This window comes from Larimichthys crocea, chromosome XV (assembly GCF_000972845.2).
Source record: "Larimichthys crocea isolate SSNF chromosome XV, L_crocea_2.0, whole genome shotgun sequence".
NCBI classification, from domain to species: Eukaryota; Metazoa; Chordata; class Actinopteri; family Sciaenidae; genus Larimichthys; species Larimichthys crocea.
Window position 1 is genome coordinate 291,997 of NC_040025.1, and position 22,755 is coordinate 314,751.

Genomic DNA, 22,755 nt, shown 5'->3' on the forward strand with positions numbered 1-22,755 from the left:
TTTGATTTAACAAAATAGTTAGAGGTCAGTTAGTTAGTTTTGAGGTCATATTTGTGGTGGTGCTTTTTTGAATATGATTCTAACCATACAATAGGCAGTAAGGTATTTTTCTTTTTATAGTCAGGACTGTAACTGTGAGTTTATGGTTTGGAAAAGAATTATAACAAGAACTAACACAAACCATTCATTCACCCATCCATTAGTAAGTCTGTTTATCTCGTTGCGGGGAGGTTGGAGAGGATCCCAGCTGACATTGGACATGGTGACGTTCATGGCTAATTTTATGTGAATCTAACACTTTCTGTTTTTGTGGTGGTGTAATGTCCAAAGTGCTAGACAGGAATGATGAAAGTATGTCCTGACAGTGATGTGATGAATGCTGCACTGACGTCTCTATCCTCAGACTCCTCAGTCTAAAAATGTAGTTTCAGTGAGCAAAAATGGCAACACTGGTGACTCTTACTGTTTCTGAATCCTTTCCGTTTTAATATCAGTCATTGGACCTAATCATACATTTTCTGAGCAAACAGAAGCAACTCTCACCTTCCTGACTATGTCCAAACTGTCTAAGAATGCACTAATGGACTGTATGTTGAGCAGTGACTAGCTGTAGCATGGCTGCACTGGTTCTTTTCTGGGCATTGGATTGCAGTGACGCATGTATCGTGCTAATCTCAGCTGATTTTGCGACCTGACTGGATCATACTGGCGTTTCCTGTCGGTTCATTGATTAGCAGCACAAACAGCAAAGCCTGACAACATGAAATGTAGAATACTGGTTTAATCTACCCCAATCACGTGACAACAATCCAATCCTTCCATTTAGAGGCTCCATATTTTCCAAGAAAACATGACAGTGATCCCCTAAAAAGCCCTTCTGAAAAAATTTGAAAACGACCATGGCAAAGTTCTCAAATTTACAGTATAAGATATCAACTAAATACACGAGAAGAAGAAAACACTGTACTGTACTTTGGCCAACATGCGGTAGTCGATGTCTAAGATAGAAACAGCCAGCGCAGCCGTAAGCTCACAGCTTCCGGTTGCCAGGTTATTTAATGGGATCCCGAGGTATAAATCTAACATCACACGTAGGCTTTTCTTGTTGTTATGGATATTTTTCTCAAATCTGATTTGAACTTATTTAACACTGTTTGATGCTGATGATGATCAAATCAGAGTCCCAGCAGGTTGAAATAACAGATTGCCTTTCCTTGTATTATTGGCACAGCATGGCGGCTTTCATGGGAGAGGAGCAGACAAATGGACTGTGGGATAAAAATGAAGAGAAAAACACATTAGAAAAAGAAATAACTAAAAATTAGAAATGCCAGATTTACATACTCATTAATCCCTTCTGAAAAGACATACCTCAATGATGATGTTGTTACATTTAATAATTAAAAATGTGTGTGAATTTAACCGGGTTAATCTCTGAGCTAATGTATAATATATAAGCTGACACATTCACGGCTCCATGATATATAACTCTAAGGCTGACGTGTCTTTATGTGCTTTGAGCTGTGGAGGCGGCGGGCTCAGGATCAGCCTCTGTCCAGACAGACGAGTAAACACAGACCAGAGATTAGCTTGCTATCACGCTTAACATTCACCACAACCAGTGAGTGAGAAATTATTATTATTAGTACAGTATGAAGGGGTTATTAGGATAAAAAAAAAGTGTCAGTTAAGGGATAAAAGCACTTTTTGAAAAAAACAGGATGACTGTAATAACTTGAAATACTCCTCTGTGATTGTCTGATCATGTTTTAGATGATTACAGTCAAACTTCAGCCTGTTAGTGAGAAACTCCAAGAGTGGGACCCTTAAAATCTCTCCTTAAAAACAATAATTATACAAGAACAAAATGCATTCTCCCCTCATTGTTTTCCTGTTTTTAATGCACATGTTTCACATGATCGATTTAGAAAAACAGGGATATTAGCAGCACACTGTGCTTTCTGTGACCTTTGACCTCCTTGGTGGCTTATTAGTGGCTTATAATGTTGGTCGGAAGTCTGTGAGGATAAGAACAATGCTTAAAATGAACCAAGGCGACAGTCTGCGGATTAAGTTTCCTTAGAGTTACGTTACAAAAATTGTAATTTGTTTTCTAAAGCTGACCTTTTCATTTCTGATCTAATGTCTACTTATGTCTAATGTTTTTTTAACAGATTGAAGTGGGTGTGTGTAAACTAATCAGTATCACTGTGTTATAATTAGGCATTCGTGTGTAAGATATAATTACGGTTTAATGGCTGTTATTTTCAGATGACAACGACGATGATGATGATAAGGCAGATGAATTGAACTAAACATGTAAATAAAATAATGGAGTGAAATAGCTTCCATTACACTCGTCTTGTTAACATAGTGCAGTCGTACCGCAGGGGTCAGTCCACGAGTAATCAGCATGTTGCCCCAGCACACCCACACAGGAGTTCTCACTTGAGCCTGATTAGACCTCCTGTGAGGACTGTGTGGGCGAGTACAGGCGGCACCTGATTGCCCGTCAGCCAGGCTGGTGACATCACATCATTTGGAGCGAGGCTCCGCCTCCCCTCTGCCTGACTAAAGGGCTAATCATCCAGCCTAATTGAAAAACACCTGTGAGCCTTTATCAGGGTGCAGACATATTTTCCTTCCCACCCCCCCTCGCCCTTCCTCGAGTTACTGGACTTTATTTGCGCAGAAAAACAGGAATCCCTTGGCATTTCGAGTTGCACTTTGTCTCTATCAGACATTCGTCACACAATGTAAGATTTCCTGTTTTAATGGCTTGTTAGCGAGCGAGCGGCTATCTGTGCTGTCGAGAAGAGTTGGCACTGCTAACAAGCAATTGCCGGAGCGTTTTCACCAAAATGTGACAAGTTCCTGGTGAAGAAAAATAAGCTGGAAAACATTAAAATGCCACTGCTCTTTAACACCAGAGGAATGGGACACAATGTGATACAGGGGAGTTCACATGAAATATTGAACTTACCATTCTGTGAAAAGGAACCTGAATAAACAAATGGAACACATAACAAGCTTCTTCCAAAGAGGACACCAGACATCACTGACTACTTAGATGTGTGACTATAAATTGAATCATATGCTAGAGCCTTTGTAGTTACCTGATCTCAACCCAACTGAACATCTATGGGAGAGTGTGGAGCGTTAGACAGCGCTCCCCATCACTCTTTAGAAATCACCAAATGAGCGAACCTTAATAAAAACTGTGTTTATCCCGACTGTAGAGTCTTGGGGAACCTAAGCCAGAGGTTTTCAAAGTGTGAGGTGAGGTGTGGGGGAGTTTAAAGGGTGAGTGAGAGGAACTGGTGCATGCCAGTGTTGTGGAAAAAGCAGGAAGACAGTCATAGTAGTTTGGCCCATTTACCAACATGGTCAACAGTTGCAGCAGTGCCTGTGACACACAGCTGATGGACGAGATGAGGGTACTTAAACTCCTTCTCTTCTGAGTTATAACTTCATCAAATGTAAACACACAGATATAATGCACATATTTTTAGATACAGTGTAACTTTCCAATTATATTATACATCGTGTACAAATATGCATAAATCCACCTAAAACCCATGTGAACTTGCCTGAGGAATCATCACATTTTTAATCTATTTAATCCAGCGCTCATTGTCTGTACATCCATACAGTTCAAACAGAAACTGCTAATAGATATTTGAGAATATTTTAATGATACCAATTTGCAAAACTGTCAACAAATACTTGTTAAAAAGGGATGTTGTCAGTTGTAGCCTGCAGCCTAATGGCCCTTTCAGACCCAATGTGATTTCCACTGTGTTCAGCACACTGACACGCTGTGCTGTTTTCTTAATTTTCTGACTTATCTGTAGACACCAGTAGAGCGTCTCTGTGTGTGTGAAACAGCTACAGCAGGATTTGTGTTTAGGTTCAAAATATTTAACCTGATTTAATTGACCGAGACTCCCGAAAACTGCGAAACTGTCACTTAAATTAGCCTTAGATGTTAATGCAACATGTTTCCCTTATTTAGTATGAATTTTTTGTACAAAAAATGAATAATTAATTCACATACATCATTAATGAAGCTATGTTTTCTTTTTTGTCTTCCTCTACTGCCCAGTGATTTTAATCCATAAAGAGCCTCCCATTACTCACCATATTTAGTTCTTTTATATCAGTACTCTCTGATATAAAAGATTCTGTTATTTTTTACATGTTGTCTTGATTTGACCACCAATGCAAAAATGCCACTTATTATTTGAAAAAAACATTTAGTGCTGCTTCAAGTTCTCACTTTTGAACAAGAGTCCTTCAGTGTGACAACACTGTATATTTCTCTGTTAGTCAGAACAGGCCAATTATTTACCTTCCAATTATATGGAAGGGATGTGCCTTTCTGTTACATGAGCACCACTTTGTTTCAAATAATTCATCTTCTACAGTGATATTGGGGTTTTTTTTGACAGCCGAGTGACAAGCCAAATCATGATACAAGCAACACAACAAGACTGCCGAACCATCCTGGAAAAACACGGTTTATTTGTCAAAAGTTTTTTCCAGCGTGTGATTTCTCAGAATTTAACTAGAGGCAGTAGGAGGTGATGTTTTCACTTTCTTTTCTCCTAAGATGTAATTTGTCAAAAACACACCTGGATATTCAGGATTTTAGTTTCTCATTCATCAGTACAGACGCCATCCATTCTGCACTGGTTTGTACATTTGTATGTTTTTCGACTTGTATGATTCACCGTGAAATAAACAATCTAAAAGCTTCAGGAACACACACTGGCAGGTAACGACTGCAGTGCGCGTCTTCAAAGTTTATGTCTGTCAGTTTTTCTGCCTCTGCTGATGTCTTGGTGTTAAATTATTGATGCGATAACCTGTAGGCAGGCATTTTAAAACTGCAGGTGGTCTAACTAATTGTTGTTTTGTTAAACTCTCAAAATAGATTATACCTTATACTTATTAGCTGAGTGAGTCACACAGTGGTCATCTGTGTGTCAGTCATGCTGAATGGAAATCATAATGTGACTCATGGTGTGATAAATGTGACAGTGACACCACGTTAACTAACAGCCTCCTAAAATAAATGAAAGACGAGAGAATTTTATGTTTTTTTACAGTAATAACCAAGTGAGTGCCTCACATGATCAGTGAACACAAGACAAGTGCTATTAAAGAGAGAACCAAGAGTTTCACAGTCTGGAAACATAATAATGAGCCACAGTGTATCTGCTGGTAACATCTGGGATGTGATCGACTCAAAGAAGCAAGAAAGCAAATGGCCAGTGAGCTCAATAAATAAGTGACCTTTATGAACAGGGGTCGGGAACCTTTTTGGCTAAGAGAGCCATGAAAGCCACATATTTTAAAATGTATTTCCGTGAGAGCCATACAATATTTTTTAACACTGAATACAAATAAATGCATGCATTTTTAAGTAAGACCAACAATTTTAGAATATAATAAGTCTCTGAATTTATTCTTTTTAATAACGTTGTTATACTGAGCAACGGCTGTGTTTCGGATGTAGCATGCGGATGCACACTCACGTACTGCTGAGTGAAATCTCTGGTCGTTGGCTCATCAGCAGTTTCTTTTCCGAGCTGTTCTGTATCATAAAAATTGAACAAAATAACACGAAACACAACTGCTTACTCTCCTACTGATTTTAATTTTGCAATGAATGTAAAGACATTAAAGGTGTGGTACACGTGTCGAAGGTTGGGCGCAGAGGACACCCAGGAGTGGGAGAGAGGGAGATGCCCGGCCAAGGCTCTGTCCAGCATGGACTAAAACACAGCACGGAGTTAAAAGAAATGTTTAAACAGACAAAGTAGTTTTCAAGACTGCGTATTGCTAGCGGATCTATTTTCTGACCCAGAGTGCGGCCGTGTTGTTCTGACCTCCACATTGTCATCTCCTCAATGATGGAAAATGATAGAGGGAAAGTAAAACTGGAACTGCAATATATTTCATGAGAGAAGGACAACAGCTTAGATGGGAAAATATTTATTATTGTTACAAATTGTAGTGATTGTTCCATCGATTACTGTTATTGTGGCTATGTTTGAACCAATGCAAGAAGATATGCTTAGAAATAATTGGATCTTTGTGCTTGGTATCTTTTAGTAATGAAAAGATAAACATAAATTTGTTAAAAGAAGCAATGTTAACTGAGAGTATCAATAAGCTACTGATATCTGGTATGCACAACAACCTTTTATTTGGATGATAAAATATGTGGTATATGGATAGTTATAGAATATATCTAAAAGGAAACGTTCTTTATAAGCGAGATCTGGTATTTTACCACTCTAAGTTGAAACAAGCACATTTGTTCGATGTGATATCTCAGTGACAAAGAAGATTTGTTTCATTTTGTGAACCACGCAGTATTTTCTTCAGTTAAAACAGATTTGGATTTTTTAACCATGAATGATGCCGACTGGATTAACTAAGTTAGTCAGTTAGTTAGGGATGATCCCTCTATCAGTCTAAACTTTAGGTTGGAGGCATTTATTTGCACTTTTCGGTTATTTGCTGCAGAAAGTATTTCAAAATGTTGCACATGAACCTATGTGATTTCTAAGTATATATAAAGATGTATAATGTTATCACAGCAGATGCTGCACGGTATGATTCTTCCATAATTCATACTCAAGATGTTTTCTACTCATACTCTTTAAGTCATCGCATGCTGTTTTACTGTGTGTGCATGTGATGTGGGAATCACTTCCACTCTGCATTTATCCTGCTTTACTACTGTGCAGCCTTGTACACACACAGTGTATCTTATCACTGAGCGTATGAAATATTAACTACACTGGCTTCCTTCGTGACACATGTGACTGAAGGAACCCTTGAGAAATCTATAATCTGCCACTGATTTTACTACAACACCTAAAACGGGGAGATGAAGGAATGTTAAAGAAGATAAGAACATTTTAAGGAAGCATTTTAAGCCTTTAAACTAAGACAGTGAGGTGATAAAACAGGGTGCAGTTCAATAAACGAGTAGATCGGAGCAAATATCAGGAGATTCTTGAAGGTGAGAACACAGTAAAGCAATGACAGTCAAAATTGTGAGGTTATGGTTTGAATTTTGTTGGTGGTGGTTGTTTCAATATTCCAGTTACTTAAGGTAATCCACAAACTTCACTCTGAACAGTTGACAGAGAGAGAAGTATAGAGTGGGATATGAGAAAATGATTTATATGTAATGTTTTCCTGACAATATCAGCAACATGTTATGTGTTTTATAGGAACATGATTGGCTGTGAAGGCCTGAAGAGGTGAGAGCCTGAGAGGTGGCCGCTTCAATGGCGTGGACCGAGCTACGGTCACGTCCAGACCCAAAGCCAGAACCAAAACTAACACCTTACAACCTCAGGACTCATGCAACTTCATCTTTATCAGCCATCCTTCAAGTCCAGCCTCCAGCTTTAGTGCCCCTCCTTCTCCTGCTTGTTGCCTTCACTGACCTCTGTACTGCTGGTCCATCCCAGCCTGCACGACCCCCTCTCCTGTCCGGACAGCCTTTTATCATCTTCTGGGGCATCCCTGACTCTTCCTGCTCCGGTCGGCCAGATCTCAGATCTTTCGGGATGGAACCAGAGGGCCGCGTGGCCGTCTTTTACGAGGACACACTGGGGAACTATCCTTATTTTGTGGACAAAGACACACCGGTCAACAGGGGGTTACCACAGCACACACGGCTGGACAACCACTTCCAAAAGACACAGCAGGACTTGGAGGCAGCTTTACCTGCCCCAAGGTACCTTGGGCTAGGGGTGCTGCGTTGGGCAGAGTGGGTCCCCCAGTGGTCAAGGAACCAAGAGAGGCAGGCAATGTATCCAGAGGCATCAAGGAACCTGCTGAAGACTTTCTTTCCAAGCTGGACTCCAGAGGTGGTGGAGAAGTGGTCACAGGTAAAGAGAGTTTGGGAAAAGTAGTAACAAAAAGGGCAAATGGTAATGGAGGGAAAAACAAGTTTGCAAGAAATGAAAAGCAGGAAGTGAACATGAAAAGAAAGATGGATAGGGAAGAGACTGAGGGAGCATGAGATGGAGAGAAAACTTTCAAAGTTGTTGGCAGATGGTGGAGCGTGCAAGATGCCAACAGGAGAAAAAAAACAGTTCCACAAGAGTTTGTTCCTTAGTCAAGAGAAAATCTTTGATGGAAAATGCAAATATACACTGAGACTTCACTAAAAAAGACTACTATGGTACCATGTGCTTTTAGTCATTACAACTAAAGTATTAAAATTATGTTAGCAAGCACCCAATTTGTAGTACAGAACACAACATGTAGACACGTTACAACACATAGATAAACAAAACAATAGTGAGAATAAGAGTAACATCATCATTTGTAGCAGTCATCATGAATGCCATCACCGTCTTTAGGCGGCATTTAAAGCGCATGCCAATAATTGTATACCAACATCTGTCATAAGCATAAAATCTTGCTTGTATCTTGTTTGAATTGAAATATTTCCATTAGCATAAGCACGTTTTTTTGCTTGGTTGGTTCTGATCTTGCGGCATCTATACCTCCAACCAAAGAAAGAAATGTGAGAAAGGAAAATTAGGAAGCCGGTCAAAGTGGATCTTTGCATGATTTTGCATGATTTTCTTTCTATGGTGTTAAAGTTACAAAGTGTAACTGACATCCATCAAATTCATCTATATAATTTTTAGGAAATTCAATTGAAAAATGTTTGTAGATAAATAAACCAGATGGTAATGTCTAATGTTGGGTTGTCTACAGAAATAGTTTATAATTTTTTTTGTATTATTGTGAGAAGTCACAAATATGAAGCTACCGTTAGCTGGTTGGCTTAGTATAAGGACGGGAAACAGCTTGGCTCTGTCAAATGGTTACAAAAAATAACTTGTTTTGGGGGGGATTATGTCAGACTAAGTGACTGCATCAAGAAATAGTCTGCCACATAACTACAGTGAGTCCTTTTTACACCTCTGTGTCTGTACAGATTAAACAAACAGGATCTTGTGTGTTAATTAGTGAGCTTGAAAGATAATCTAAGCAAACTCTCCTCAGGCAGGCTCCTGCTTGATTTTAATGGACAAATATGAGACTGGTATCAATCTCATCTAAGTCTTGACAAGAAAGCAATATGTGAAAACTGCATTAAGTGTGGAGCTATCTGACAAATCAACACAGTCCTATAAATTCAATAATCATCTCATATCATCTGATCCTGAATATCCTCCCAAAGCTTTGAAGCTTTTGAACTCTTAAAGCAAAATAATTTCATGTGTGTGACTATTTAACCGTGAAAAACTGATGTTGAATTGATTTTAAATAACAAAACATAAAATGTCTGAAGTGAACTGAAAGGTGATCTATGGATCTCGTCACAGGTGGACTTTGAGGCAGCAGCCCAGTCAGTAATGATGGAGACTCTACGGGAGGTCAAAAGGTTAAGGCCCAAAGCATTATGGGGCGTCTCCCCTTACCCCAGCTGCTACAACGGCAATCCTGCCCAAACCGTGTTAGCCAATTACACCGGCGAGTGCCCTGCTGCAGAGATGGCCCTTAACGACGAGCTCTTGTGGCTATGGAAACGAAGCTCTGCCATCTACCCTCTCCTCACCCTGGAGAAGCTGCAGGTAGGTCATACTACCTTTGTCACATATTTGTTTTCAGTTTTATAAATCACAAAAATCTATAGCGGGAGCATAGAAAAGCTGATTTTAGCCTAACAGAGAAAACTATCTTTTTAAAGCTTACATCCACATGAGCACTGGTTCGATATATAAGCAGATACAAAACAGTGAGGAGGAAAGAGAGATCAAATCACAAAATATTGTGAAAACTACTGTCAAACTTAAGTTTGTCCCCAGGGCAGTTAACAACAACCGCACGACGGCAGAAAGAAAAAATCAAGTGAAATGAAAAATGCCATGTTTGGTTTATCAGTGAAGTTTTGTAAAAAGTTTTTTAAAAAGTTAAAAGTATTGCTGTTTAAGCACTTCACTGTAAACCAAACTGAGTCTTGGTATATTTACATTTACAACTGTCTTGTACCTGGTTTATGGGTAAAAATGTGCACAATCTGTCCCCCCCTTTTTTCTTTTTTTTTTTACAGGGTGGGACATCTGGAGCCAGGCTTTATTTGTCCAGTCAAATCAAAGAAGCACTACGAGTATCATCTCTGACTGGGACAGGGTTTGATCTTCCTGTATTCCCACTGGTCAAGAGCGTCTACGCCTCGACGAATAATTTCCTGTCACAGGTGAGATGTCAGCTTCTGGTATTTGATCTAAGACCCCTACACATGGATCAGCACTGAAGCTGAACAGAGAGGAAGGATCATAGCACTAATTATACTCTGGTTCTAAAGTGTCATGGTTTTATTTGGAAAAGAGAATAATTAGAAAGCTGAAACATGCTTTTGATTCACACTTGTATCATCATGTGGCGGACTTGGTGTGAAAAAAACAGATAAATAGGCTATATGACGAGTGTAATGGTGCTTGTACTGTATGCTACTAAGACAAGTTGAAAAGAGCGTGCTGTGCTCTGACTCTTTTATAGCTTCTTGGTATAATTTTTACAGGCAGATCTGGTGAGCACCATAGGGGAGAGCGCTGCCATGGGAACAGCCGGAGTTGTCATCTGGGAAAGAAGTGAGACTAAGACAGAGGTACACAACTATGCATTTGTATGAAGTGCATACACCCACAAATACATCTGCACATGCAGCTGGCCACCCATCACTATCTCACATGTTTTATTTCACTGATCACTGATGCAATCTCCAAAGATTGCCATGTGTTGAAAATGTCTATTGTATCTACGGTATCAGCACACGCCACCGTTCCTGCTTCATCAAACTGTCTGTTTCCCAGAGAGAGTGTCAGGACCTGGCAGAGTTTGTCCGTAAGGTCCTGGGACCCTACTCCGTCAACGTCACCACGGCAGCTCGACTCTGTTCAGCCTCTCTGTGCCAGGGAAAGGGCCGATGCGTCCGTCAAAATCCAGAAAGCTCCTCCGCCTACCTCCACCTCCCACCCCAATCTGAAGTGACGGAGAAGGTGACAGGAAACGTGAGACAATGTAGTTTTATGTCAATATTTATTTATGCAGGATTTATAAAGCCCTGCTTATATATTCCGGTTATCATTTATCCTGTGGACAAGCTTGATGCCTACTCCTACAGGGAGTCATAAATAGATGTTGACAGAGATCTGTTTAACCTTGTTTAGATATAAACCTGACATGTTCTGTCCTTGGTCTACCAATGGCAACACCGTTAAAGTTGTTTTGTGTTAAAATGCAAAGCCATGACACACTCCAGTACTTGTGGTGATCCTAAAAAACTTATCACAGATGAAACCAGTCTTACTTAACTCACACTGAATGTAACTGGCAACATGTATGTAGCTAAAACTACTGTAGTCCAACCCAACTGCCCAGTAACAAAGCTTAATTTCTTGAGGGATATAATATTGTTGAAAGAGAGTGGTGCTAACCAACATGATGTTTTTTTTGGAGGCTGTAGTTTGTTTAGTCTATATACATTGATCAAATAAAGTGTATATTACATTGCAGTTTAGTCTTCAAGTTAGTGCATTATCTAAGGAGCAGTAACTGTGAAATCAGAGAAAGATTGTAGAAAGGTTAACAAATACATACAGTACGTGACTGTGGCTACTACAATGAGCTCCGATTGTCGTTTTGACTTTCCCCGTTTTCTGCTACTGGAGATTTGATTCACAAAAGCCTGCGTATACAAGGTGTTATATCTGTGCAGAAAGTTTGAAAGAGAACAACTCATTTTGAGTCACGACGGACAAAGATAAGTAACTTTATAAAAAAAAGAAAAGAAAAGGGAAAGAGGTGGAAAAAACAGCAGGGAGTGTAATTGCCCGAGGATCTTCTGTGTTTAGACAGTAAGAAAGCAGGGAGGAAAACAGTAGCTGAGACACAACAGACAGTTCGGGTGGTGTATGATCCTGCAGAAATGAACACAGTGTTTCTCGGGGAACACTCATCACATTTTGGAAATCTCTGCATTAGGGTTTTGGTAAAATTCAACGTCATAAAAAGTACAACACAGTACTATGAAAGAACACTATGAAAATGTCTCTTCCTTTTGTATCTGAGCCATGCGATTTCATCTTCAGTTTCCAGGCTGAAATTAATTACGAAAGGTTTCCATATTCCCCATGAAAATTATAACAGAAATGTTATTTTAACATATACATTTTCCATCTGACATTTTAGGCAGATGCAGCCACAGATCAACCAGACACAAGCACTACACAACCTGTACCAGACCCAGCTGAGATCTGGAAGAAAGACTTCCAGTGCCAGTGGTACACGACTACAGACGGGGACATCTCAGACCAGCAGTCCCTCAAAGATGGAGCATCTGTTGGGGGTACAGTAGAAGAAAATGCTGAAGATGTGATGGGGACTACGGCAGCCTCTACTGCACCTTCTATAACAAAAGGTGCCTCTGGGACTGAGTTAAGAGAAAGCAGTTCCTTTGGTCCAAAGCCTTCACTTGAAGTATCTATAGAAGGCGGTTCAAATCCCCTCAGTGCCCCAAACCTGACTGTTCTGCTGTTGCTGGTGGCTGGAAGTCTATGCCTGGAACCTTAAACTGTGAACTAACCAGCATTCACATGGAAGATCTGAGCTACAACTGCAATATGAGCCCTTCAGAAGTGCCCTTGAGCAAGACACTGAATCCCTGCTAGCTGCAGGCGTGCTGCTGAATAGAATATACAACAAACTACGACCAGAACTAGAAGTTCAAACACTGAATGTGCCAAGAGACAGTAGTAAGTATTTTTTAGTATCCTGGCTCTATTTTGAGAGAACTGAGCTATGATATACTAGATTTAACCCACCATCCAGCGTGCTGATAATATAATATATATATCTATATCAGACGTTCAACCTGACCACAGATACAGGAAACCTTCACTGAGGTTTCATTGTCTTTGCACATTTTGTTTATACTTGTCAGTGCTTTGTTTTGTGGAAATTATTTATTTAATCATGTTAAAGCCTCCTTTCATCAAGAGTTTCTCTTTCCATTCAGTAGATGTGCTGGGTTAAAGGGCCAATTCACCAAAAGAAGAAACAAACATAAAGCAAGCTGTTCACCTTTATTGTATTTGGGTGGTGAGACAAATTAAATCCTGGGACCTGCATTTCTAGGGAGAACTTGCGTTCTTTTGGAATTTGAGTGGACCAACCGTTTAATCTGATTTACAGAGCCGTTGGCCATAAGTCACATATCTGAAGGCCATTTCAAACAAACTGAATACATGTCAGCTTTGGCCTTGAAGTGGTGAATATTCAGACATCTGTGGCTTCATATCACAAATCGTCTTCAAAGGGCTCCTCTGCTGAACTACAGCACCAATTCTCTGAGCTCTTGAGCATCCTCTGCCTGTTCATGGATGAAACTGCACCGTTCAACATTTTGACATGTCACAGTTGGAAAAACACAAATGTAAAAAAAATAATGGAACCATTCCATTTAGCTGCTTCATTGTGTGACACTTTAACACTTTAATATGTTTAGTAACATCTGTGCGTTTCCTACTGTGATGAGCCAAAATGTCTGCTGTGAAAAAAAAATCGCATTGGTCTCACCAGCATGTAATTATTAATGCAGTGTCTGTTCATTCAAAGGACATACCTCTAAAGAAAATCACTCAATACTTCAGTCTATAACAGGAAAGCTGAAGATATGTAAATGTTTTTCAGTGTTGTCAGTGTTCTTTATGTCTGACTTTTTCCCCATCCACACCCTTCAGTGCTCCTGGAGGATATCCTCCTTGAGGATATATATATAATATTATATATATATATATTTATATATATATATATATATATATATATATATATCTATATATATATCTATATATATAAAAACAAAAAGACTGAAATGTTTGTTTTTGCAGCTGATGTAAATTTATTTGTTATTTTTCATTAAAATATACACTCAAGACAAAGGGTATCTAAATCATTTTTTTAGTTACAGAAAGAGATAATATGTACACAGGTGCATCTGATTGTACAACAGAAAATGAATTAATCATACATTTATTTATATCATGAACAGGAAAATTACATTTCCTTTTATATCTCCCATGATCCTTCCTGTCCACTCATTTTTACCTTCATCTGCAAAAGAACATTTACATCTTTCCATGGACACATTTGAGTTCATTTCAGTATCGTCAAGGGGAACCAGGATCATATTAATCTCTAACATAAATTTTTAGTGATGCTCTCTAATCATCGTTGAACTTTTCCCCCAAAACTTTTTGCTAACGAGGTCGAGGAGAGTAGCAATGAGACAAAGAGCAAGACTTGACACTGAATGCAGATTTTTGTGAAGCCGATAATGGATCTTCTCCCATAGTGGTGAAAACACATTAACAGGAGCAGAGCAGCGTGTAGACACAGGTCAGACAATGCAGAGCTGAGATTAAAACGTGCACTTACTTTGCTTACAGTATTGCTCTGATAACGTTTTATAGATGAAATCCACTCCAGTAGTTTAGTTTAAGAAAGCCATCACAACACCAACACTACTCAAGCCAAATTACATATTGCCTGCCATCAGTAATAGGTACACGTACGAGTAATAGTATGAAAATCTAGTACATGTACGCTGATCTACTACAAGGCTACCCCACCAGTGCAATGACAGAAGTACCAGTCTCTTCATTAAATCCTGTATAATGCTCCATGAGAGCAAATGGCTTTAGGTTGGTAAAGAGCCAAGCGACGCTGCAGACGCTCTGTGGCTTTTATCAATGAATAAATAAACAAATACTCACTTTGTAAGCAATTAAAAGTGATAGTCCACGTTAGTTCACATCCAAAAGCCGTGTCCAGACTCCATCCAGCGACGTTTCCCAGATTTAATTCTCCTTTGTTGAGACAAAGTGTCTGATCTTTTCACTTTGCTGCAGAGCAACTTAACTGATCCGAAATTAATTTACAGGATTCATTTTCCGCTCAAGATTCAAACAGGAACTTGTTCTAAAGAATTGAATGCATTTAAAATTGAACTTCTAGTACAAACTTTCTTGGCTGAACCAAATTGAAACAACACGATACAATTATTGACTGTTTATCAGCTACTTACATGTTTTTTTTCAATAGCTTCATGGATTCATTTTCATCCACCTTGCATGAACTGTTTTTCACTTTTGATGACATTAAATAACATTTTTCCAGTTAAGTTCTTCAGAACATCTTTGGACTGCATTGACACAGACGAGGAAAGTGAGATTTTAGACCTCATGACACATGGCTAGGGTTAGCTTTAAATAAAAGAAGCAAGACGTGTGATTTAAAACACTTTCATTATCTGCAACCCTCAAGCTTGAACTCCAGATGCGCCGGTAGGGCAGTTCAGTGGAAAAAAAAACATCTGGCTGGACTGGTCAGTTCCCAGTGACACAGAGTAACAGTGTAGTTTGAAAAAAGCAAGCATGCTGAATAAATTAACAGAAAAAAATACACACAGACATGACGCATCCCCTCCCCTCATTTAGCCTGCAGTGAAAGAATCTGATCTTTGTTGCATAAGATTAAAAAATAGACTTTCTGTTCCTGTGCAAAAGTCACTGTCTTCTGAGCAGTTCATACTGACCTCTCCACGAGCGAGGAGAGAGACAGAGAGAGAAACATCGCTCCCGTGTGGGAAGGAAAGGTTAGTGCAATCTGAACCAAGCGGGCTGGACGGATAATAACACACTATTCCTCCTTAGACTGGATCGTGGAGAGAGGGCATCTACCCAAACATCTTCAAGGATCTGTTTGTGTGTGTGCTAGGGCACTGAAGTGTCTCCGAAACAGGTTAGTTTGTGAGATTTAGTTTCAAGTTCATTAGAGGAAGTGAGGTTGCTTTAAAAAAAGAAACAAAAGGAAGAGAAAGCTCAGCTCCGAGAGCAAATCAAGCCCGATTCGATCTCACAAACACGAACATCTTCAAATGAACAAGCGGAGGGACTATGAGCGCCAATCATCCAGCATGCCTAGTAACAATGGTTCCAGGAATCCAGAGGAGCACTTAATATTTGCTGCAGTGTGTGTTGTGCTACCTGCAGAAAGGTGGGTTTACTCGCAGACAGCCTCGTTCAGTCATGTGCTTGATGTCGGGTCTTTGCAGCTCAGGCGTATATTCGTACCGGTCAGGTGGGGGTTATTTGCAGATAGCCTCCAGAGCGTCCAGGGTGCGTTTGATGTCACGGATCTGTGCAGCGAGGGTGTGTATGGGCTGCATGGAACGATCCAACTCCTCGCAGCGAGCCATCAGAGTGTACATGCCCTGTGAGAGGCAACATGTAAGGCAGGTGATGAAAATGCTGGAGCCAAAGTGAATGAAATGATGGCAACATAACGGGAATAACAACTAGAATAGGGTGGTCCACTGTGGGCCTGATGTAAGATTCTGTAACTTTTCTTTAAAACAAAGCTGAATTACTTTGGCGACCTAAAAAATATTTTGCGTCCTCATTTGATTGTTGTTTTCCTAAAGGACGACATGATATCCAACAAACAGGATGTAGAACGTAGATTAACTGAAAGAAAAAGTTCAGCTATCCTCAATCTGTGACCCATTTTGTAGTGAAAGTTTATAATTCATGTTTTATGATGGAACAACTCAACTCACTCGGTAATTTCCTGCTTTTCCCAACAACCCCAGAGAACGAGCATTAACTTTCTGTCTCACACACACACACACACACACACACACTGTGTCACCTTTATACTCATGTCCACAGACTCTCCCAGACTGTCAACGGAGTCCCTGTAGGTCTGGATGTATCCGACACTCAGAGCTGTCATCTGGATGAGCAGACGGAGAGATCAATCGATGACAAAGACACAAACACGAGATTCTGGTAGACAAAAAAAGGGTTTAGACAGTTTCAGTCTCACGTTCTGGATGGTTCCATTGAGGCTCCTCATCATCATCTCCACACTGTGCGCCACTTCCTGGGTGTGTCTCTGAAGATCCAGTAGGACAGCTGGATCGATGGGGGGGATATCCGCTGGTCTCCGTGACAATCCCCGGCTTCGGTAGATGGGACCTGAACAGTCCGCTGGTAAGAAAAAGTTGTGAAATTTGAGAGCTGCAAATAACATTTTTATTTTCTATCGGTAATTCTAGAAATCAAGACGTGTCAAACTCATTTAATTTACGGGAACTAAAAGCCACCAATTTTAGCACTACCACAGGTCCTTCACTCCGTCAGCTGTCAGATTCTTTAAGACCAGCATGACTTCATGACTTTTTTCTCCATATGTGTTATTTATGAGGAATTTCTTATCCATTTTTTCTACAGCCACTCAGTCGACTGTCATCATGTGCATTACTATTACTGTAATTACTATGAATTACAAAACGTTCAGTCACATGTATTTTGGAATTGAACAACAATATAGTATTTTACTTTGTTAAGAATAGCAGTGCATTATTGAACAATTGGAATTAATGACAAATTGCCAAGACAGTCAGCCAGTTCTGGACGTATGTTTGACAGTGGTGGTATAAAAAGTATAATCCATAATCCATGTCTAAAAAAGAAGGAGTTGAAAATGGTCATCGTTAGTTCTCAGAGCCCTTCTGCAAAGAGTCACATAACATAACAGTCCAACACACACATATAATTATCTAATCTATAATGATTTAAAAACAGAAAACAGCAGCAGGATGCATTTTTGTTTGATTAACAACAAATAAAAAACTGACTGTTCTAAATTGTTGATTCAGTTTCAGTCGACAACTATCTGATGAATGATTTCAGCACACATGTTCATACAGACAGTCAGTGATGCAATGCACAAGCTAAAAATGACTAAAAATAACAACAACCAAAAAAAAAAAGAGGAAAAACAGACAAAATGACGCACACGTCTGACCAAGAGCAACTAAAGGTAATTACTCCCATTTGAAAGAAACACCTGTTCTTATAAAAAGACAGCCTGTACAGGTTTAAACAAATTATGGCACTTAACTAAAAGAGCACTTGTGCCTTGAATCGATAAATCTTACAGAACACACGTGTGGCCAGTGGACAAAAAAAAAAAGGTTTCCATCTCTGAAAATGGTTCCTGTCAGGCTGCAGCAGGACCTCCGTAATAAACCCCTCCAGTCTAAACAAAGTCTGTGAGTCATCCATTGTAATTGAATCAGCAGGTAGAGGGAATGAGCTGCCACATGGGGCATATTGACTGTGTTCCTGTGTTTAAATTGAGTGGCCAGTTTAGCTGACGCTTTAATCCAGAGGGGTTTTTTCTCTGAGTGAGGGCCAGCGGTTCAGAGTCTCTCTCCTGGAAAATTTGACAGACGGCTGCTAATGGACAGGCTGGACTAAGTCAACCTGCTGAACATATATATATATATACACACACACTGTATGTGTGTGTGACCTTATGGAAAATGATCTGCGGGAGTCTCTGCTGGCTCATTAAAACGTGGTCTGAGGGCTAATTTAATCAGCCTGGAACAAGTAAGATAAGCAGTAAGATGGAGAGAGCGAGGGCAAAGTGTCTTCCTCACATTTTTATTATTCATCTCATCCTGAGAGGATTTGAAAAATGATAGTCCCCAAACTGAAAGCTGAAGAACTGATTTGAAGACTGTTTGAGTCAGAGAGCTGTCGGACAGGTTCCGGTAGCTATCGAACAGGTTGTGATCCACATTTTGCTGCTGCTGCCACTGTCTGTCTGTCCAGTTAACATCTCTCATGTGGGTCAGATGTCTGCGCAGATAGAAGAAATGCTTTACATACCATGCTCTATGTTCACTATGACCTTGTGTTGAAGTTACTGATTACATTGCAAGTTTCCATCCAGCCCAACCAACAAAGATGTGATTAAGATGTGAATTTTGCAGCTGTATGTCCACACTTCTTCTTTCTTCGGCCAAAGCTATCAAAAGATACCGTGGACTTCCTAACTGAACTGATATATCTTCTCATTAATCTTTCGAGTATCATTTGCCTTCAAAAGACTTTTTTCTAAATAATTTAATCAACTGGTATCTGAAATCATGATGATGAACTGATGACTGAATGATAAACTTCACTTGTGTCACATTTACATGTTAAATTGAATCACCTTTCCAGAGCTTCTGCATGCAAAACTAGTCTAAATAGAAAGAAATCAAAGAATCTTATCTCCATTACAATGATTTGCTGTAATCAAAGATATTCTGTATCGTCAAGAAAAGATGAAATAATACTAAGATGGAAAACTATTCTAAATTTAGTGAAATAAATGAAGCCCTTTTGCCCAGACTAGTCTGCTGCATTGTGAACACTGCAGGGCAATGATTCACCCAGCATCCATCAGTTCGTCATAAGACAGCAGACACAGCAATTCATTTGCTTAATATATATATATATATATAGCATCCATTCACTATTACATCTTCTGGTTTAGACGTGACCAAAGTTATGCATAAATGATGAGTAGTGGCTGGCTGGGCCTGTTAAGTCTCTGCAGGGGGAAAACTGGCTGTGGATATGACTGCAAGTCATACACCCTGCACTGCAGTTTCAGCAGCACTGCCAATAAAAAAAGCTATTAATCTGCTGAAATGCCATTTCTGACACCTCCGCCTGCAGAGGAAAATACAAAGAGTTCATCTGTTGGAGCCTCCTGACTGCCAGTATCACAGTTTCAGGGCACAACCTACATGGATGGTCTGGGTACACCCTCTATGTCAGGACATACATGTAGTGTATGCATGTGTTTCTTCTGCTCATATTAAAATACAACACAACAAAAACACATACTTACTGTATATATACACACACACACTCTGATGCAAAGAACAATACGAGCCTGCACACATGTTCTGCATTTACACCGACTTTAAAATATGAAGTGAAGCTTCTAGAAACCGAGTGTTGTGACTTATGTTAATAAAAGAATAAAATTCACTTCATTTGTTAATAAAATTAAATGTTGTGTAGTTTGTACTCACAGTCGCTGCAGTCCAGACTGGGCTTGGAACTCATCTTGATTTTCTGCTCCAGGTTCTTGGTGATGAAGTTAGTTAGGTCTCCTTCATGGCTGACCGTCCCTTCGAGCTCCAGAGCCGAGGAGATTGTGGCCCGTCTGCCCTCTGACTGGCCACCTCTGCCCCCTCCCCGGGCTCCCAAACCACCTGTGGAAAATACACCCACATCAGCAGAGTGGAGTTTTAAAATACTGCGGGTAATTACTGACATATTTTTGTTTTAAAGCTACTTCATTTTGACCATTTTTTTTTCAGATAATGTATTGCTCCACCGAAAGAGTTCTTACTTGTCAATCCGAGAAAGCAAAGAGGTGAAGAACGAGTCAAACTGCACAGATATTTACCTCCACACGCTTGGCTGATCTCATCCAGGCTCTTGCTGTCCTGCATGCCCCGAACATTGCGTACCCACACCTGCGCCATGACGTGCGGAGGGCAGGGGATGTCATCTGAGGGCAGGAGAGGGGGTGGAGGGGAGGAAGCTGACGAGGTGCTGGGACCAGGGGCTGAGGATGAGTAGTGTCGTGCCGGCTAAAATATAGGCGAGGGGGTGAGCGAAGAATGGAGTAGAAGAGGAAGAGAAGAAAAGAAGTTAAATTACTGCTTATTAAATCACGCTGATGAATCATTATGAAACCAGCCCAGGAGCTACACATTCTTCTTGCTGTTTATAATCTCTCTGTTCTCTGAAATTCAGCAGAGAGTTCAGTCCTGATGGCTCTATAACATTTTCTCTCCCTGCCTGTAGTTCAGATAGTACTGTTCCCTCTGTCATTCCCATGATTCCTTGCACTCTCTCTCTCTGGTACACATAATCTAATAAAGCTGAAAATAACCCTACAGGCCACTCACCTCCGCATCCGTTCTCCCCCCTGTGCGCTGATGAATCCACTTTTTTTCGTTCTTCTCATCATCCTCCTCATCCTGTTTCTCCTTCCCTCCGTCTTCCTCCTCCTCCTCCTCCTCCTCTTGGCTGTCAGCACCTCCATCTAGAGTCTCCGCCTCTGTCTGCTGTCTGTACATGGTGGCAGGGCCTCCTCGCTGAGATGAGTCTTTAGAGTGTGCCGAGTCCCACGGCAGAGCTGCGCCAGGAGACTCAGCAGCTTTAGAGGCCTCAGGAATGTCTGTGTCTTTGGAGGCTGATTCTGAGTCTCCTGTGCATGTGGCAGCAGGGAGGGAGGGGTCTGTCACATGAGAGGTGTGTGATGATAAACTAGACGTTCTCTCGTTACTGTACATCTCTGTCTCCAAGCGGCCTTCACCATCGTAAACACTGTTTTCCACATCCACGTGGTTCTCTGTGTGTCCGAGGGCGCTGTCCTCCTCGGATGCCTCCCCAGGACAGTGCACTCTGCTACTCCCACACTTCACAGAGACCGGAGCATGAGGGCCGTTTTCTGAAGGGATGGGTGTCACAAGCCCGTTCGCGGTTTCTGGCACCTCTGTGCCAATCACAGGGGAGAGACTCATCCCTCCACCTGCTGGTGAAGAAAGAGAAAATGTAAGAAGAGATTCTGCTGTTCAAATTTAATCCACTGCTCACTAAGGCCGGGTCTCATTTCATTTTTTAATCCGTGTTAAATTAAGGATAGTACCAAAATAAGATATAGTCTGAATTTAGAAATAATTCTTGACTTAAATCAGTAAACATCTGACAGTTTTCGTTACTGAAATTTGTACATTGATTTTTGAGATTCAGCGACTTGGCTAGGGATCAAGTCAAGTCACTTTTACTGATATAGCAGAGAATAACGAATCACGAATTGACTGAAGGAGATTTGCAATCTGCACGACACCCTCCGTCCTCAGACCATGGAAATAAAGGAGGCGATGGAAGTGGTAGACGATCTGGCTACAACCCTCTGTTATGTTACGTGTGATTTTATGTTGCGTAATCTGTAGCTTTTGTGGCATTGTGCATTTTCTGGAATTGATCTGAGACAAAGTCATCAACAACACAAACAGAGATATGAAAGTTACACAGGTCCTCTACGTACACGTGTTTAACCCTTTTCTATTTAAAGCAACAACAAATGATGAAAACTGGAAAATGTTCATTCAGTGTTGAGGACAGACTCCAGATGTGAACCTGAGGTCTCAATCCAGCTGTGTTCATGTGAAGACTGTCACACAAGGCGAACACAGACATATATATAACACATATCATACGTCTATGTGTGCTGTTATTTCCATCGTGTTTGCTCATGACAGCAGCAGCTGCTTGTTTGTTTGTTTGTGACATGACGTAACGTTTAGGTTGCTTAGCTTAGCATTAGCTCAGACACCAAACAAACTCAGTGTTAACATCAGCACTGAGGTTCATCTAAACAAAGCCCGGGAGCTGAGGCCCGTGGACACAGACAGACAGGAGCAGAGACACGAAGAAGACCTGAGTGAAATGTTTCTTTGAGGAAGTTGCTGTCATTAGCCGCCTAGCCGGCTAACGTTAGCTGTCTGGGCCTTTAATTCACTTTAAATGTGTGCACCGCTTTTTACTGTCTCACGCTTTCACGTGATTAAAGGTGATCCGTCGTAAAAAATGCGCATGTGTCTATTGATGAAGTCAAACAACAGTCAGTGAGCTGCGCCGAGTAAAGAAAACACTCACCAGTGTAGCTCCTATTCACAAAAATGTAAGCAGCAACCGGGTCCGATGTGAAAATCCTTCCCCGCGAAGCTCATCAGAATAGTTCCGCCTTTCAAAAAAATAAAAACAACAAGCATTT

At 40.5% G+C, this 22,755-nt stretch overlaps 2 protein-coding genes across 4 annotated transcripts; one reads left to right on the top strand and one right to left on the bottom strand.

Annotated features, from left to right (window-relative positions):
* The first annotated feature begins 2,675 nt into the window (after nt 1-2,675).
* Nucleotides 2,676-12,871, top strand: si:dkey-72l14.3 (Glyco_hydro_56 domain-containing protein). The gene is made up of 7 exons (XM_010730080.3): nt 2,676-2,756; nt 7,254-7,919; nt 9,375-9,623; nt 10,103-10,249; nt 10,574-10,660; nt 10,866-11,063; nt 12,244-12,871. Exons 2-7 carry the CDS (start codon nt 7,311-7,313, stop codon nt 12,622-12,624), a joined length of 1,671 nt encoding a protein of 556 aa, XP_010728382.2. The 5' UTR covers nt 2,676-2,756; nt 7,254-7,310; the 3' UTR covers nt 12,625-12,871.
* A 1,060-nt stretch (nt 12,872-13,931) lies between these two features.
* On the bottom strand, nt 13,932-22,748 carry borcs6 (BLOC-1 related complex subunit 6). Of its 3 annotated transcripts, none has more exons than XM_010730072.3 (7): nt 22,638-22,748; nt 20,882-21,510; nt 20,374-20,560; nt 19,994-20,176; nt 16,939-17,102; nt 16,762-16,845; nt 13,932-16,324 (listed from the first exon to the last, which is right to left on the bottom strand). In XM_010730072.3, the coding sequence occupies exons 2-7, from the start codon at nt 21,497-21,499 to the stop codon at nt 16,199-16,201; spliced, it is 1,362 nt and encodes a 453-aa protein (XP_010728374.3). In that variant the 5' UTR covers nt 21,500-21,510; nt 22,638-22,748; the 3' UTR covers nt 13,932-16,198. The 3 variants fall into 3 exon arrangements, with proteins under 3 accessions (XP_010728374.3, XP_027144590.1, XP_027144589.1); XM_027288789.1 differs by having other exon boundaries at nt 19,994-20,191; XM_027288788.1 differs by having other exon boundaries at nt 19,994-20,197.
* Between the last annotated feature and the right edge of the window lie 7 nt (nt 22,749-22,755).

Coding starts and splice junctions, on each gene's coding strand:
- si:dkey-72l14.3 (XM_010730080.3), top strand. CDS start 7,311: ATGGCGTGGACCGAGCTACGGTCACGTCCAGACCCAAAGCCAGAACCA. Junction 10,661..10,865: donor GAAGTGAGACTAAGACAGAG/GTACACAACTAT, acceptor TCTGTTTCCCAG/AGAGAGTGTCAGGACCTGGC. Junction 11,064..12,243: donor CGGAGAAGGTGACAGGAAAC/GTGAGACAATGT, acceptor CTGACATTTTAG/GCAGATGCAGCCACAGATCA.
- borcs6 (XM_027288788.1), bottom strand. CDS start 21,499: ATGAGTCTCTCCCCTGTGATTGGCACAGAGGTGCCAGAAACCGCGAAC. Junction 20,561..20,881: donor GGGGGAGAACGGATGCGGAG/GTGAGTGGCCTG, acceptor CCTATATTTTAG/CCGGCACGACACTACTCATC. Junction 16,325..16,761: donor CTGTGGACATGAGTATAAAG/GTGACACAGTGT, acceptor TGCCTCTCACAG/GGCATGTACACTCTGATGGC.